Genomic DNA, 18,769 nt, shown 5'->3' on the forward strand with positions numbered 1-18,769 from the left:
GATGGAATTTCTTCAAATTTGACACAAACGTCCACTTAGACTCACAAATGAACTGATTAGAATTTTGTGGTCAAAGGTCACTGTGACCTCACAAAATATGTTTTTGGCTATAACTCAAAAAAATCATTCACTAATTATGACAGAATTTCACACAAATGTCTAACAGGATAAAATAATTAAAGTCAAAAGGTCAAAGGTCAGCTTGACCGTGACATCATCATGTTTTAACGTCATATCTCAGGAACAGAAGGGGAGACATTTGGTCAGATACTGAATTGGTGACTCTAAACAGATCTTCTCTGTTCAAAGCGTCCATGTTTTCACTGACATGGATGGAGACTGTAACTGCTACTTGACTGGCGCTCAGAGGTGTTCAACTGCGTGGCTGTAATTCTAGTTTTAACGTAAAACTGCTTTAGTCAGTGTTTTTACTGGTTTAAATCACCTGGTCAGTTTATATTGGAGAGGAAGAGACCTCCCTGTAAAAACCCTTTATGTTATTGGAGAAAAAAGGTGAGCACACATTAGCAGGTTTTAGGGCCATTCTCCGACATGCCAAACAGCATTAGAGAAACACTGATTTGTAACATGAAACTGCTTTATTCAGTGTTTCTGCCAGTTTAAATCAGCTGGTCTGTTTGTTTTGTAAAGAAAGACCTCTGTGGATAATTTTGCTCTCAGTAAAAACCTCCTGAACAGTGAACACTGAAGGAACGGCACATGGGAGAAGTTTTAGCTGGTTGCAATCTGCAGTCTTCACCACTAGATGCCACTAAATCCCACACACTGTTCCTTTAAATAAATCTCACGTCACGTCTCAAATCACATTTAAAAGGTTTAAAAAAACGCCACAATTTTCACATCAAGTCTACTGGTAACGCACTCAAACCAATAACTACACATTTATTTATTTATTTGGTTAAAATGGTTAAAAATGCAGTACACTCATTGACCAAAGCCTTAGTAGGAAAAAAAATCACAAAAAGCTGCAGTCCAACCCATTAGCCATATTCTTTCAAATCCATATATTTTATAACCTCGAACGTCGGCGTTAAAGTAAAAACTCGTCGGCTCCTCAGTTTTGTTCTTGAATCTCCTCCATCCACATGAAGAGCTGAAAGACGGGACAGTCGTCGTGGAGAAGCCTGAGTTTGTCCACCAGGGAGCGCTAGATGGCTCGTACCCAGCACAGTCACCAGGGAGAGTGAAGTGTGACTGATTGTTGAGGTCCACAAAAAGTCCAGCAGGAGTTTTATTGACAAAAATAAGTGATTAAAAACAGGGTGGTGCCTGGAAAGGGGGGGGGTTATCAGAAATATAACAGGTCCACCAGAGAGCCCAGTTCACTGGGGTGAATACAGGAAGAATGGCCTGTTTGATAACAGTAGAAGAAGATGACGTGGGAGGGTGGTACTGTAGAAGGAGCTCTGTGAGGTATTGTGACAGAAAAAAAGAGGTTGTGTGTGTTTGATGCCTGAGAAAAAGTACGGGACAAGAGACTTTGGGGAAAAAAAAAAAAAAAAAAAAAAAACAGGCTAATGGCTGAAAGGAGAGACTGATATTTCGATGATAATGAAAAGACGAGAGCAGGGAAAGAAATGCAGAAAGCCTGAGACCCAGAAAGAGGAAGAAAAGATGAAGTTGAAGAAGCATGTTGAACATCTCAGAGTAGAAAGAGCAGAGCTGAGGAGGGAGGGGAGGCTGGAGGTGAGGTGGATGAGAGCTAACGACGATCGGGCACACTGAATATTGAGGTAAAGGCTGGCAGGTCTGGTCCTCGTGTGGAGTGGAGCTCACCTGGAGGAAGATGGGCCTGTCTAGGCGTACATGGTCAACTGGAGCCACTGAGGACGGAGAGACGGACAAGAGTCAGTGAGTCTGCTTAAAACCCCCGCTGGACATTTTATATTTAACTTAGACTTCACATGAAAAATGCGTGAGTGATAGATTGATCATAAATATCTGAGTAAGAGTTTAATAATTTTCCCTGAGGCAAAAGCTTCATTTTTTAAATCAGAAATAGTCAGAAGAGGTAAAGTTTCCAGTATATACAAAGAAAATAGCATAGATTAGAGAAAAGTCTGAGTATTTCAAATTAATTTTGTGTTGTTCAAGGTTGTTTTTTCATATTTCCTCTCCTGGTGATCATCCAGGGTGCTTCTACTGATAGATTTTGGTTCGTATTCTCTAAATAATCTTTAAAAAAAGTTCTGATGTCACATTAAACCCAACAGAACATTGAGTTATATCCAGTTACTGAGCTAGTTTAGAAAAACCTTTGCTTCAGGTTGATGCTTCAGCAGTAACAGCAGCACAGCACACATCAGCTGCCCAAAGGAAAACATGTACTATATATCTGAGTACAGTTTATAGGTAGCATGTTGTCACAGCTCTCACCTCCAGGACACTGAGTCTGATCGTACCATCTCCATCCTGATCGAAGGCCTGGAACGCCCCTGGAGAGACACAAGCATCAACATGAGTGAGACACACTACATGCAAGAGCTCTTTAAACTACTTTAACATACACAGACACACGGTGCAGGGGCTCAGAATGACAACACAGTCATGATTAGCCACCTAATGAGTAATGTTTTATGATACCAGACCCAGGTGACCTTGTTTTCGCCTCTTGTGCAGCGCTGATAGCGGCTGTAGTCAAAGTATAATTGTTCAGAAATAGAAAATAAAGGCTCCTTTCTCAGCTTTTCCCAAAAACCCTCCTATGACAGTCAAAGGGTTTTAGCAAAAGGGAACATGAAGCTGATTATTGATGGATTAATTTCAGCCCCTGGGGTGAGACTCCTCTGAACCTGACGCTGGAATTTCATCCTGAATCTACACAGTGTCAGTTATTATTATTTATTCATAATTATTCCTGCACATTTTAAAACAGATAAATTGTGCATGTCCATCCATTTTCATCTGCTTTTCTGGGGCGGGGTTGCGGGGGCAGCAGGCAAAGCAAAGCATCCCAGACATCCCTCTCCTCAGCAACACTTTCCAGCTCCTCCTGGAGGACCCCAGGGTGTTCCCAGGCCAGATGAGATATATAATCCCTCCAGTGTGTTCTGGGTCTGCCCCGGGGCCTCCTACCAGTGGGACATGCCTGGAAAACCTCTAACAGCTTCGCCTTCTGGATCAACTCCCTCTTCACCGCTGATCCATCTCACACTCCATTCTACCCTCACTCATGAACAAGACCCCCACATACTTAGACTCCATCGCTTGGGAACCAGAGGTTGCCTCAGTACTTTCTTTTTTATTTTTAAATAAACACAAAGGCTTCCTCCACAGAGAATCTTGCGTCAGTGATTGTGTTTGTTTGTTTGTTTGTTTGTTTGTTTGTGAGGCAGCGACTTACTGAACATGGCTTCGAGCCGGACCAGACAGCTGATGAAGCTGTCGAAGTCGATGTTCATGTTCTCGTTTGCGTAGCGCATGGTGATGATGTCGTACAGCTGGTTGTTGAGACGGAAGCCTGAGCGGGACACAAGACACATGACTGTACAGTGACGACAACATTTAGAGGGTGAGTTCAAGCTGTAAGTTCATCCGCAGCACACACTTTCATTAAATGTCTTTAAACACGCATGTTTACGTATAAAATATGATTCAATATCATGAGCTCACAATGACCCCAACATAAGTCCATGACTGATAAACATCTTCTGCTCTCAGAGACCATTTTTTATATTTCAGGGTTCAGGTTCAGACTGATTTGCTGGTTTGCCAAAACACAAATAGTTCAAGCTGAAAAAAAGAGCACTAAAGGAACACTTAAGTCACCAAATGATCATTTGCATATCAGTAACTCACCCCGTCTTACAACAAGTTAGTAATGAAAACTTTGTTTTTCTCGCATGTCTCCACGGTGAACAAAGAATCCTAAACTGGAGGAAATCCTTGATGCATCTAAGTCACGGGGGGGCCACGTTTAACATCAGCAAAACTACATCAAAACATCTGTTTACAGTCATACAACTCGTGCAGAATAAGGAGACACACGGCAAAGGGCCACAGGTTGGAATCGAATCTGGACCACTGCACCCCAAGTCCCGTCCAACGAAATCCCCAAAAAACAGACAAAAGTCCTCAACTCCACATCCACGACTAAATAAATGAGACTCAGATTATACTGCACAAGTAGTGTCAGTTTGTAAACAAATGTTTTGATGTAGTTTTACTGGTGTTAAACCTGCCCCTCCCACATGACTTAAATTCATCAAGGATTCTCTCAGTTTTTGGATTCTTCGTTCACTATGAGGTCAGGTGAGAAATACAAATTTATCTCCATGAAATCAGCGTAACACAGGGTGAGCAACTCATACACACATGATCACTTGGAGGGTGAAGTATTCCTTTAAGAGTCATTTTCAGCAGCTTTGATCACATTTGTAGAATCTGAAAAACCACTGTGAAGTACTTTTCCAAGTGTTAAATATTCGAGTATTGTAAACAACAACCTTAAAGGATCAGTTCAAGAACATTACAAACATCCCAGGTAATGTCTGGTCCCTCAGGTTGTTTTATTTACTGACATTTTGAGATTTCTGCCTCTAAAACTTCTCCTTCCAGAGTTAATAGAAATCTAAAATTCCCCAAAATCTGCATGGATGTTTTTAATAGGTGGAAAAAAAAATCTGTCTTTCTGTAATGTGGCTGAACTGAGAGAACAGAATAAGAAGAGTTATTACCTGCGTCATTGACAGCATTCCTCATCTCGTAACTGTTGATGCTGCCGGTCTGATCAGCGTTATAGTGCTTAAAGATTCCCTGAAAGAGATCGAATCTGTGTTAATCTGATGGGAACTACCAGAGTCTTACTGCTGTTATATATAGAGAGAAAGAAACCTGAGTTCCCACCTGCCACTGTTTGATCTTATTCCACAGATGTCTGAACTCCTGAAGGTTGAGTCTACCTGTCCCGTCCATCTGAACACAAGCAGTTAAGACCAAAAACCAAAAGTGTTGAGCCTGGAACTGACCGTCCAAATTTTACTGAACAATCAATACTTTACTTTAAATCATTTAAGTACGTTGAGCTGATAAAACATACACACACTTTTACAAGGTAAGGTTTTTCACAGCAAGTATTTTTACTTCAGTAAAAAATCTGAATACTTCCACTACTGGTGTGTTTAAATAATCACTAACTTACTGTATCAGCTGAGTGGACTGTATAATAATTTAGTGTGTTGTCTTTGTATATGGGATGCCTGCGCTACCTGCTAAGCCACAGGCGCCCCGACATCATAGTTTGATTCAGAGATTGACTGGTATTGGTATATCCCATCAGGCAGTGGGCTGGTTTGTGAATTACCTCTCAGAAAGCTCCTAACGTGTCCAATTTGATGGGCTCACCTTGTAAAGGTGTACCCCAAGGTTGTGTTTTAGGTCAGCTGTTATTTTTGATCTATATCCGTAGTTTAAATCAAAACGTGGATGGTACCAACTTTAATTTCTATGTGGACGATACAGTGATGTATTGTGCTGGTTCACAGGCTGTCTTTAATTTTGTCCAGACTCAGGTTTCTCAACTAAAGGTGGTTTTAAATGCCAATTAAAATAAGGTAATGTATGTTTCAAATGCTAGAACGAAGGCTGTGAACACTCCTGATGTTATTACTGCTCAGGGAAAGATGTTAGAAGATGTCTGTTGTAAGAAATATCTCAGTATTTGGCTAGCTGACTCCCTTACTTTTAAACCATCCATACATACATACATTTCCAACTGCCTATCCAAAGCCGGATCATGGGGGCAGCAGGCTGAGCAAATACCCCAGACGTCCCTCTCCCCAGCAACTCTTTCCAGCTCCTCCTGGAGGACCTCGAGGTGTTCCCAGGCCAGATGAGATACATAATCCCTCTAGCGTGTTCTGGGTCTGCCCCGGGGCCTCCTACGGGTAGGACGTGGCAGCGAACACCTCTAACAGGAGGTGTTTTTATGTGCTCTGCTGTCCTTCCTTGGAATAGCCTTAAAAAAGATTTAAAACTAAGAGAGTTGGTCTCTGCCTGATTTTAGAGCTCACATAAATACAACGAATCAGTTGGTTCTTGTCATTGTGCGAACGTGTTTTAATATTTCTACATGTTGCTGTGCATCATTCATGTTTTTATTGTGGTTATTGTTGTTTGTAACTTGTATCTCCCTTGAAAGAGAGATCATTGATCCCACCAGGACTTACCTGGTTAAACATGTTGGATGATAACAAATGTATGTTGAAGTGAGTTATCGCTGTTTTAGTGTGGTGACTTGAGGCCGAGGCCCTGTGGGCATCATCACAGACCCTGCCATGGGTCTCGGCAGATTGTGCCTCCTACAGACAACACAGCCAGCCCGATGCACTCGATACAAAGGATACGTCCATCAGAGCAATCATGCTCCTGCAGCTCTCCAGGCTGAAGCCCTCTGTGTTCAGGTCCTTGTCTGGAGGGAATACAACCAAGTGCAAGACTTAGAAGACAAACGATAACGACAACAGTTCTATATCATGTCTGTAGGGAGTTGACTGCAGAGATTTATGCTGTCAAAACCTACTATCCAACATATAGATTCTTTCTGGACCAAATATCTGCACACAAATACGTTTTAAGCATCTAATATGTGCTGTTGGGGTTGGTTTTAGCAACTGATACAAATCACTAAATGTTAAAGAGTCACACACCGATCAGCCACAACATTAAGCCACTGACAGGTGAAGTGGACTGATCATTTTGTTACAATCCAATGTTATGATGAGATACCTTTGGTCCTGGCGTTCACCTGACCCACCCAAACACTGCTGCAGACCATATACACCCCTCATTACAACATTAAGTGCTCAACTCAGTACAATTCTCCTCCTCCATCTTTGATTTGATTTGATTTGATTTGAACTGAGCGTTAACATGACAGTGATGCTGTGATAAACAGTTCAGCTGATCTAACTAGACTCACGTTTGGTGATCACTCTGTTGAGAACGTTCTTCAGTTCGTTGGCTGTGATTTCCATGTCCTGCGAGAGCGGCCAGACAAGAGGAGGAGACAGTAGAAAGAAAAGAAAGAGACGACCATTAAAATTTGACTTTGATCACATTGTTAATGTCTTAAGATGTTAGTTGTAAAAGCTGAAAACAAAAGTTAATAAGGACCATTCCATAAACACAAACTAGTTATTTTCTTATCTGTATGTTTGATGTCTTGCTGTACTTCTTGTACTCACATCACCGGCTATCTCCTGAAAAATAGTCCTGAACTGCTGGTCCTCCTCGCTCTCTTCCCCCGCTGAGGCCGGCGCCGGCTGAGGCGTCATGGAGCCACAAAGGAGAAAGAGATAAAGAGACGAGAGGGAGAGGATGTGAAAGGAAAATATGTTTGTGAATAACTCTCTTTATACAGAACACAGCTGCCTTCATGGGTTTTTATTATTTAGCATCTTTAAAGGGACAGTTCAACCCAAAATCAAAACAACACATTTTCCTCTCACTTGTAGTGCTGTTTATCAGTCTAGATAGTTTTGGTGTGAGTTGTTAAGTGTTGGAGATATCGGCTTCTCTCCAGTATAATTGAGCTAGATGTCACTCGGCTTGTGGAGCTCAAAGTGCCAAAAAACTACATTTGAAAAACTCCAGAATCCAGAAATCATGACCCGGTTACTCAAGATAATCCACAGACCTTGTTGTGAGCAGTTTCATGTAGGAACTATTTTCTTTGTACTGAACTGCTCCCGCCAACTGTATCACTGCGCAGAAGGAAGAGTACATCTACTGCTAGCTCACTGAACATCACTGAGCTGGCTAACATTACAGCTCAGCTGAGGAAAACGACTTTAACATTTACATTTCGCACTGTCACAAGCATGAGTCTCCTGTTCATGAGTAGATGCACATGTCCTTCTGCTTTGTGATAACATTGGCAGGTATAGTTTGGTAAAATATGTATTTTTGATTTGGGGGTGAACTGTCCCGTTAAGAATGAATGATGGATGGTGAACATATGGACGGAATATTTTTAACATATGTTTAAATGTGACTACGTTCTCTAGGATGCAGAACAACACTGCACTCTTTACTGTGGTTTTCATGTAAGAACAGATTTAAATTTCTCGGATACAAATATGGAACAGAAACTAAAGCTGCAGAGGAAGGGAGCTTTGTCATGCTGCAGCTCTTAAAGGGTGACTTTGGTATTTTTCAACCTGTAACAGATGAGGAAAAGTCAGCGTCTCTTGGAGTCATAACGGGAACCAAAGGAAACTTACCACTGGATGATCGGCCTCGATCCTGTTCTCTATCTCCCTGGGTGAAGACGAACAAACAGCAGTCATCATGGTGACAACAACATCTCATCTGGACCACAAGCCTGTGCACTCATCTGTTTACTACAATCATGTTATTAAAGTCTGAAACATCACTGACTCACTACAGCATCTCTAAATACTCACACTGGACTGCAGAGACAAAATGAATCCACAAACAGTGACAGAGGCTGTGAATAAAATGTGTTAGTTCAGTACCACCTGCTGCTTCCTCCTGTCAAGAGAGTTTTCTCTTGATTTCTCTGATTTTGGGGACTCTTGTTTGTAGAAATCGTCCTCTTCTTGATTTTGTATATGATGGGGGTTAAGATAGTTTGTTAGTTACTATGTTATAACCCACACCCTTCTAACTAACTAATGGTATTTGCACATCCATCCCACAGCCTGATTCACAGCCGGTCCCGGTCCATCAGAGTGCAGGCCAGCTCTGCGTGCTGTCTGGTCCTCCAGGGCAGTGGGGGTGGAGGTGGGTGGGGGTTGGGGTGGATGTTTGTTGAGGCTTGAATATGCAGTATTGAATACTTTGAAAGTTTACCGGAGCGTGCCCAAATCTGAAGTCGCTTGTCCTAAAAAAGATTCCATAACAGCTTCGAACTGGGGCCGATTTCTTCCAGTTCTACAAATCAAATCGCCGTTAAAATTGTTTGTTCTTGGTGGTTTGTGTCCCACCCGCCATGCACCCAGACAAAGCCCCACCCTCATCAACATACACACAAACCCGCACTGTAACATGCACATGGAGGGTGGATAAATCAGTCCTGCTGCTGCTACTTTAAATATCTACAAGTAGAGCTGGGTACTGTCGGACATTTTGTTTCTATTTTGTCACGTTACATTTGGGATATTTATCGTGCTAAAACAAATGCACATTTTATCATCTACAAAAGTAACATTTGAGATATTTTCAGTGTCTAAAACACACACTGTCTTTTCTGAATGTAAAAAAACTCCAGTTGTGATTTCTCACAAAGTTTCAGTTTTAGGATATTACAAGAACTTTTGAGCCCAAACTGACTTTACATCAGTTACAGACAAGCGGCAACCTCCAGAGCTGAAAAATGAAGTGAATGCGTAAAAATGCCAAAAACTGCAGTTCCTCTAATATCCACTTGAGGCTGACTCCAAGAGCGAGTCAATCCCCACAGACCTCTGTGTTTAAATGTCCAACTTTACAGCAGAAATAAACATGTTTACAGCCTGGTATAATAAAGGTTTTGGTTTCTATAGCTCATTTCAATATTAAAAACAACTGCATGGAGGGTGAATTTTCATATAACTCACCTGTTTAACAGTTATTAAGGCTTAAATTTCTGCATATTTTAGGGTGCCGTTGAGTTGAGTGACAGCTAGGTGCTGTTCACTGACAAGTTGCTGCCACGGCAACAACGCTGGTTGGGTAACGTAACGATGGCGTAACCCCAGATTCACAGAGTATAGGCGTAGTCACCGCAGCTGTTGCTTTCTCAGTCTCGGTCGCCTTAAAGCATCTTGTTTGGCATTTAGTTGCACTAATAGACCCTCGATTTTGTTTCGATTATTTAAACCTGTTTTTTGCTAGTGAAAATTAGCATTATCACAATTAACCATAGACTGTAAATACATTACGTTAACGCAACTAGCAGCTAACGTTAAGCTGAAAACACATCGGCACCGCTGCAACTCGTAAACAGACAACCACGCAAAGTTTTTGCTACTTTTACGTTTTTGAACCACATTCTCATTTTTCATTATCTTCTACAAAAATGTATTAATTGAGAAAATAACTGTTGGATTAATCTATAACAATAATAGTTAGTTGCTGCCTGAACCAATGATGCAGCCTTTTTGTGAGGTGGAAATCACAACTGGGTTTTTCAAACATAATCCTGAGGAAAAGGCCAAACTCTTAAAGATCGTTTTTTTTTGTCCTCTAAAAATGAGCCAATAACCGATATGTTTGTGATAAATGTTGTATTCCAGTACCCAGCCCTACCAGAAAGAAGAAACATCATACATACATTAAGCATCTACCAAACATATCTAACTGTAACTTTTCTTCTAACAGTGTTAAACTGCGTCCCCGTCCCCTCCTCTCACCCAGCTCGCCCCCTGCAGGCCACCCTGACCGCCCTCACCCACTCACTCTGAGGTGTTCTTCTTTTCAGAGAAGACTCGCAGGATGAACTCTCCCTCCTGGTGCGGCTCGTACGTGGAGGGGACGATGACGTACTCCCCGGGGGTCAGGCGGAAACGCTGGGTCACCTCGCGCAGGTTGATGTAGGACTTGCAGCGGGCTTTGGAGGAGTTGAACAGGAAGAAGTCCTTCTGCATGTGCTGCTTGTTCCCGTGCATCTGGAGGGGGGAGTCACAACAGAGTGGGTGGGACATGTTGAAGGGAAACAGTTCTAACACTCACAGACATAGAAGTTGGAAACATCTGAGATATGAAAACAGTGTAGGGTGTAATTAACTTGCAAACTGCTGCTCCACTGTGACGGTTTGTTCACAGCTTCCTTACCTCCTTTGGCACCTGCAGAGAGACAGGAAGAACATGTGTTTGTGTTGTTTCAGGATGCAAAATCAAAACCAAAAACTAACTTAATTGAAGTAAAGGGTAAGATCAGCATTCTCCAACCTGGACCCTATTACATGTGGCTTACATGTGAATTTTTGAAACTGGTCCAGTAGTGCACGAGAGAGCTGCAATTTACATCCACTAGCAGTGATTGTCTTTTGTCACTGACAGGCTCAGATTAATATTCTTAGTGTCTGACAACATTATGAAAGGATCCCTACAGAGACAGAGCTTTGTGTTAGAGAGTGAGATCCTTTAGTTTAACCAGTAACAGCCCTGAAATCACGGTCACCAAACCCACCAGACTCCATTTAAATAATCACTTGACTTGTCTGTCACACAGTCTCTTCGTGGTGAAGAAGGACAGGTCACCTCATAAATGGCGAATCCGATGGTGAAGAGGTTGGCTCCCATCTTGCGCTCTTTCCGCCTGTTCTTCTGCATCAGAGCCACCACGAAGGTGCAGCCCACTTCGTTGTCCTCGGGGTCGTCGTCCTCCTCCAGCAGACGAAGGCGGTACTGAGGGTTGGTCCAGAAAGTGTCTGCACGACATTTAGGAAGCATTATTAAACATGAGAACCATAATAACCAACACTCACAGGTAGACTTTTACTTTTACTACTTTTCTTTGCTGATAACACTCTTGTATCTGTACTTAAGTAATGTTTTCAATACAGGACATGTAATGGAGTATTTCCACAGTCTGGTATAGCTACTTTTACTTTAATGTGAATACGTCTTTCACCCCTGAATGCTGAGACAAAGACTCAAAGGTTAAACAAATAAATGCATTAATTAAAGAAAAAGTCATCTTCTGTTGGTGGGGTTAAAAGTTGTTGTGTTGTTCTGCAGACTGACGTACCTGGGTAGTTCCTGCAGCCACCAGCGGAGCAGCCTCTCACCCAGCGACCCTCATTCACAGAAACTGTCCACTTGTGAATCTTATCATCCTCCAGGGCGTCAGGGGTGAGGTTACAGATCTCGATCTTAGTGTAGTTCTTCTTGAAGTCCTCGAATGACATCCTAGAGGAGATCAGGACATTAAGATTAATATCCAGCATCACAGCTCAGCACAGTGGAGCTCCTGACTCCCTCTAGACACCAATAAAACTTAAAGAATGGATGATATAAGCTGAATAAAACTCAAAGCTGTGTTGAAATACATGCCTGTTTCATTACAGAAATTATTTGTTTTTGCAATTTGCCTCCTGTTCCTTTTAATCACCCTATAAACTAAACAAAATTCACTTCTGTTGGCAGAAAAACATGAGATTCTGTCCACTGAATCAACATTTCACAGTTGCGGTTAAACTGTGGAAATCTCTCACCAGAACTCTCCATCCTCGGCACTCTGGTGCTGCAGCTTCTCTTTTTCAGCCTTAGACAGAGTGACCCACTCCTTGGAGCTGATGGAGAGGAAGCAGAAAACAGTGACGTTACCTGAAGTTATTACAGAGTTAACTACAGAGTTGAGCTTGAAGGGAGAGTTCAGATTTTTTTAAGTAGGCTTGAATGAGGTATTTATCTATAGATAGTTTATTACATAGAGTAAATGTCAGTTGGCATGCCTACAGTCTGGAGAAGCAAGCTGACGTCCATCATGGAAGCGAAGCAATCTACTGCTGTGGATGAGGGTCAGAAGCAAAATGCATTTTAGCCACCTAAAAAAGTTGCACTGAAAAGAGGCAATATCAGTTTAAGTGTGGCTATACTGAGAGTATTTTCACAGCTTTACGTTATATTTGTTCCCACACATTTTCATGAGTTTTCAAGAACCCATATTAAAATTTTCATTTTGGAAAAGCATGCTCTTCTGTGTCTGCTGCACTTGCTGGCCTGGTTACAGTACTCTTCCACACACACACATGCAGGACAGTCTTGCCTCCCATAACAAACGCCACCAAACTACATCACATTTACTAGTTAAGCCCAGTTTAGACCAAAGATTCGGGACGAGACAAGTTGAAATGTGCACCTACTTGCAATGCATTGTTCTGCAATGTTGTAAAAACCTGCCGGTTCACACCAACTCAACTAGATGAGACGGTGTTTCATCTCTAGTCAACAACTCTCTGGACTTCTGTTTTGATTTGCAGCTCTTCAGGTTTATTTTGTGGCTGAATATAATTTGTAGTTGAGCTGTAACTGTAGCTCCACTTAGCTGTGCATGGAAACATACTGAGTGACTGTAAATAAGTACCTCATACAAGCCCACTTCAAAAAACCCAGACTATCACTTTAATTATTGTAGGAATTAAGACATCAAACCTTCATCAAACTCTAGCCCCTCCGTAACAAAACAGTTTAAGATTTAACTGAGTAAAGGTGGTTACTTGTCACTCCAGGGACCGTTCCACTCCACTTGACCCCACGGGTTCCTGAGACGCACCAGACGAACCTTAGACTCCTTGTGCTGAGACGATTTGCACTGTAGGGAAACACAAACAACAATTTAACTCATATTTACTGAAACCGTATTTATTAATGACCCCAGACTGACAGTGACATTATTCCTGTGTGTGTGAAGCTCTGCAGGACCTCAGAGTTGAACAATCACATTACACTGTTTTCCCATCAGCCACCAGCTTTACCTCCTCCACAGCCGTCACAGAGTAGGCATGACCCTTCACGAGTCCCGTCACAGTACGAGTCTCAAAGCGAGCAGGAACCAGGGACTGCAGACACGTAAAATAAAACATGTCTCCATTCATATTGTAGAAATATTATAACACAACCAGCTTTTTATTTCAAGTAATGCTCTTAATTAAGTAATAAAAACTATATGCAGATGACGCACTTTGAAGTAACTGTTTAGTAATAGTTCGGTTTTAGTGAAAATGCATGTATTTGGGAAGTACTGAACATACGACTGGATAAATGAGACTTGGATATTCTGCACGAGTTGTGTGAGAGTTTGTTAACAGATGTTATTTTGCTGCTGTTAAACGTGGACCCCTATGACTTCAATTCATCAAAAATGTTCTCAGTTTTTGGATTCTTCGTTCCTCCTGGAGGTATGCCAGAAAAACAGTTTTCTTCACAAATTCAATGTAACACGAGGTGAGTAACTGATATGCAAATAGTCACTCTGTAGCAGATGTATTCCTTTAATCTGCGTGTAATAGTCCTCATCGTCTGTATCACGGTCACATATTAAACACGTGACTCACATCGATGGAGCAGCCCATGAGGGAGCCTCTCTCCAGAGCTTTCTTCATGATCTTGTAGAGCTCTTTTGGAGCTTCCTTCATCTCGTAGAACTCAGTGACTCCACCGGTGAAATCCTCCATGGCCTCGGTGGTGTTTCCACCCTTCAGGGCCTCGTAGGAGCCATGCAGCCTGGACAGGGCAAGAGCACAGATGTCACATTTACTCTGTTATATGTGCTGCTATTGGCTTTATTTTGATTTTTAATGTTAGTGAGACACTTTCCTGGTCAAATTCAGTTGTTTTCCCTTTCCCTCCTATTATTTATGCCCTAACGAGAACAGTAGTGTGTTTGTGTTTCCAAACAGGACGTATTAAATGAGCAAAGGCTGCAGCCCAGATATTCAAATTCAAACACTGTTGATATTCTGTGTGTAGCTGCAAAAAATCACAAATCTCCAACCAAATAAAACAAAAAAAGTCGTAGCCAACTGTTCTTCCATGTGAGCACTCAGTCGAAGGTGAACGTTCAGAGAAGACAGCACTGCAGAATGAAACAGCTCAGTACTCACTTGGCGTAGGCCTTCTCCAGCAGGGCGCTCCAGAACTCGTTCCTCTCGGCAGACTTGGTGAAGACCAGCTGGTTGTTGAAGGTTGGGATGCGGTCGTCAATGACGACATCGACCCAGTCGCCGTAACGCCAGAACTGAAGGACAGAAGGAGAAACAATACAGAGAATCAAGCATGAGAAAATACTGGCACTCAAACTTCTACAAACTTTAAAAACTTGAATCAGAAGAACCTTGAGCAGGATGATTTCTCTGTTCGCCTAAAATTAATTTTTAATTCTTCATTCAAAAAACAAAGTTTTCTTCATTATGATAACATAATAAAGGGTGAGTAATTGATCATTTGTGGTATTCCTTTAACGAGGACTGAATCTACAGAGATTAGATGTTTGTTTCTGACCTGGAAGTGGAAGATGCCTCCATAGCCCTCAGAGAAGCTCTGCTCCTGGGGAACCACACGGTACAGAAGCTTCTCATTCAAGGTCAGACAGGCGATGGCGGCCAGCAACCAGCAGTCACCTAATAATAATAATAAAACATTTTATTTACAGAGCGCTCTTCATGGTACTCAAAGACACTTCACATTAGTTAGAAGTTATCAAAATAGAATACAGTAAAATACACGACATCATTCACACATTAGACGACGTTTTGAAGTGTGTGGAGTCAAAGGTTGGCATCAGAGGAGTTGAGACTGCGGGAAGGAGTGTGGTGGTGGAGCAGGTCATGATAAGAGAGGGCCTGGTTATGGAGGGCTTTGTGAGTGACGACTTTGAATTGGATACGCTGTGGGACAGGGAGCCAGTGGAGGCTCTTTGGGGTGACGTGATTGCAGGAGTGGAAGTGAGTGAGCAGACGGGCAGCAAAGTTTTGGATGTATTGGGAGTTTATTTATGACTTTGGACAATGTGCTATAAAGAATGCTGTTACAGTCAGTCAGCTCTGGATGTGATGACGGTATGGGTGAGAGTTTCAGCAGCAGAGGGGGAGAGTGATGGGTGAAGACGTGTTTTTTGGTAGAAGAAGGCGGTACTGGTGACTTGTTAGACATGTTTTTTGAAGGAGAGGTTGCTGTTGAAATGAACTATGAACCCAAACGAACCTTAACACAGAAAACACTTTTATTTAACTCACCTAAATAAAACTCTTACATGCAGGCCTTTTATGACAGCAGAGCCATTTTCATGCACACATAACAAGAATGGGAGCCGATGGAAGTAGGAAAGTTTTTTTTTGCTCCTGATCTGAGTCATTTAATATTGAGTCAGCCGATCCAGAGTCTCGATCCAATACTTCTGTTTTCCTAGATATTACAGCTGCACAGTGCACACTTCAGGTACTTGAAAGTTAAGCCTGTTTGCTTTACAGCTGAATAGCTCTGCAATGAAAAAAAAATTGTCCAAGCTGTGACCCAAAGTTTTTTTTTGAACAAAATGAAACATAAAAAAGCGCCTCTGTAATCTTCTCCGCCTTGTCGCTGTCTCAAGGGAATGTCTCTGATGTCTCTGTCCCTTTGAGAGACTATTCTCCATGCTGCCTTTGCCACCTGAAGCAGCTGTATTCCACTGAGTGTTGATTTTCATCGTCTTGACTTTTTTAAAAATAAATTACTCTTATTGTTTTTTTGCTCGAGGGGCTTTTGTTGTGCTTGCAGACGCGTGCAGAGTGTGGCTGCTGTTGCTGTCTGTCTCTCCTGCGAGCAGGATTGTGAAACACCATGTGCCAAACATGATAAGCAAATGAGCTGAAATTAAATAAGAGCTTCTAACTTTGGTAAATAACATAAATAAACAGTCTCATTCTGCTTTTTGCTGTCGTTTATAGCGTGTAGTGTTTCGCTGCCGGTGCGGTTTAGCCCTCGCTCATGCACTGGAGCTCAGCAGAGTGAAGGAGTGGAGACAGAAAGGGTGGAGTTGGGGAGTTGATGGCGGCTGCTCTCACGGAGTTGCTGTGCGTGAAAGCTTCACGAATGGAAAAACGCTTGCTGACGTAAAAAAATAAATATTATGTCAGGCTCTATGTAGCTCAATATAGCCGATACTGATCAGTTAAAAAATGCCTGAATCGGCCCCGATGCCGATCTTCGAGATCAGATCGGGACATCCCTGGTTTGAACTTTTAAGATGGTGTGATATCCAAAATTCTCACTGCATGGATTTCCTTCCTTCAACGATAAATAGCTGCCACGTTAGAGAACACACACCTCTCACTCACAATAACAACGAAGACCGAACTCTTCTGCTTGACATTTTTTTGTTTTGCGGGAGGAAACGACCTCCGCTGAGTGCTGACCTCCGTGTTTTGCGATTGTCCAGGTGTGTGACAGGGTGTTACTGGAAACAATGTAAGTTTTTCAACAGGCAACGGTTAACAGTGTCTGCCAGGACCTTTGTCCCTCTGGTCCCCCTTTATTTGCAGTCTGAACTCAACAACAATGAGAAGTGCTGCTGGTTGGATTCCCTTCCAAAAGAGTAAGCACAATATGGGGAGGCCGCTGCAGGCGGAGAGGCCGTGTGCGGGGGGATCGATGGGATATTTGCTCCCCTGTTAGCACTCAAAGCCGCCTGAATACAGACTGTCACTGAATGATACCCACACTGAGAGAATGTACAGTCCTGTCACACTGTGTGTGCGTTTTTGCTTCGGTCAGTGAGTTTCAACAATACTAGAAACAGTTAACGCACCACAAACAATGACAGAAACGAGCTGAAGTTATTTTTTCAAGTGGATTTCCTCCTTTTGTCATCATACAGATGTGTTTCATTCTTGTTTTAACTCACTAACACGAGGCTGGGGTTTAAACATCACTGAAACTTCTCTCTCATTATAGTTTGGTGCAAAAAAATCCACTTAAATCCACTTGAGCTTCACAAAATGACAAAAACATGAATGTCATTTCACACTCTGATGTTATTACTGTGCATAAAGAGACATAATTTACCGAGGTCTCCCTGGCAGATGTCTGTCCTACTGGCTCCTCCAACAATGAACTGAGGATTCTCACAGATTTCCTGTTGGCAGTAATAAAGAAAGAGTTAACCAGTAATTGATGTCGTGTCAGCTGTTACTCAGATTTTGAGTCTAAGGATTGGATGTCTCTTTAACTGACTAGACCACAGTTGTCTTTACAGACAGGGAGCAGAGATAAGTCAGAAAACATCCGTTATATCAAAGGAAAAAACAGAAATCATTTGCACAATGACTCTTTAAGGCTGTGCAGCGACACACTAACTTAATTCCAATCCATCCACGTAGGAACACTGGGGCGTCTCCAGGTAAAATCCCATGACAGCAGTTAAGATTTCCACTCAGATTTGATGTTGCCGTGTATCAAAAATAACCTCCCGCATGTGCTCCATCCCCTCAGCGTGCCTCTCCTGTGCACCCAGCCCCGCTCTAACCCCCTCCTACCTTGGGCCTCTTCCAGACGATGTTCTTGACCTTGTTGGACTTGTGTCCGAGCTCCTTGAAGCCCAAAGACTCCACGGTGGCCGGGAAAGATTCATCCTCGAACAGGCTCTTCCTCTGGAGACACTCCTGTCTCAGGGAGCTGAAGTCCTGGCCGTTGAAGCGGAGGGGCTTGTTCAGAGACCCTTCCCCGTCTCTCCTCTCTCGTTCCCGGATCAACCGGTCACAGAAAAAGCCAGACGGTGTATAGGGCATCTCGTCTCAGCTGACTCTTTTTTTTTTTTTTTTAAACTGGCTTTTGCCACTTGTACTAAAGTCTTACAAGCCTAAAAACCCTGGCATAAATCCAAACAGCTAATGTCTGATTGGCTCTTTCTTTGTGTGACGTCCCCCTCCCCTTCGTCACAGAGCAGATGCAAAAGCTCGCAGTGAAAGACTCCACATGCATTCACCTTTGCATTACCATGCACATACACACACGTATGCACAGAAACTCACACATGACATAAACGTCTATTCGTTGCTCTCCCATTGGCTGAGCCGGACAATGATCCGTCCCTGGCTGTGGTGCTCCGGTGCCATCATTGTTGGGTGACACAAAGGCCAGTGGGCTGCGCCAGAGGGCATGTAAAGAGTGGTCGGTAGATGCCCTGCCTCAGCAGAAGGCATTCAACCCCTTTAAACCTATTCTCAATGGAGCTCAGCATTGAGCAGTCTCAGCATAACCAGAGCAGCTAACGCTATGGAGAGGAGCTTCATCCATTTTTAGCAAACTACAAACTCAATCTGAT

The 18,769-nt window shown here is 42.6% G+C and overlaps 1 protein-coding gene across 1 annotated transcript; it reads right to left on the bottom strand.

Moving 5' to 3' along the window:
• Nucleotides 1-855: 855 nt before the first annotated feature.
• Nucleotides 856-18,233, bottom strand: capn3a (calpain 3a, (p94)). The gene is made up of 21 exons (XM_049596503.1): nucleotides 17,982-18,233; nucleotides 17,512-17,581; nucleotides 14,971-15,089; nucleotides 14,574-14,707; nucleotides 14,025-14,193; nucleotides 13,446-13,529; nucleotides 13,188-13,282; nucleotides 12,183-12,260; nucleotides 11,717-11,877; nucleotides 11,227-11,396; nucleotides 10,798-10,809; nucleotides 10,423-10,631; nucleotides 8,244-8,280; nucleotides 7,206-7,283; nucleotides 6,941-6,998; nucleotides 6,366-6,430; nucleotides 4,867-4,935; nucleotides 4,698-4,776; nucleotides 3,365-3,481; nucleotides 2,398-2,456; nucleotides 856-1,844 (listed from the first exon to the last, which is right to left on the bottom strand). Exons 1-21 carry the CDS (start codon nucleotides 18,231-18,233, stop codon nucleotides 1,818-1,820), a joined length of 2,142 nt encoding a protein of 713 aa, XP_049452460.1. The 3' UTR covers nucleotides 856-1,817.
• Nucleotides 18,234-18,769: the final 536 nt, after the last annotated feature.

The sequence above is a fragment of the Epinephelus fuscoguttatus genome, linkage group LG14 (genome assembly GCF_011397635.1).
Source record: "Epinephelus fuscoguttatus linkage group LG14, E.fuscoguttatus.final_Chr_v1".
NCBI classification, from domain to species: Eukaryota; Metazoa; Chordata; class Actinopteri; order Perciformes; family Serranidae; genus Epinephelus; species Epinephelus fuscoguttatus.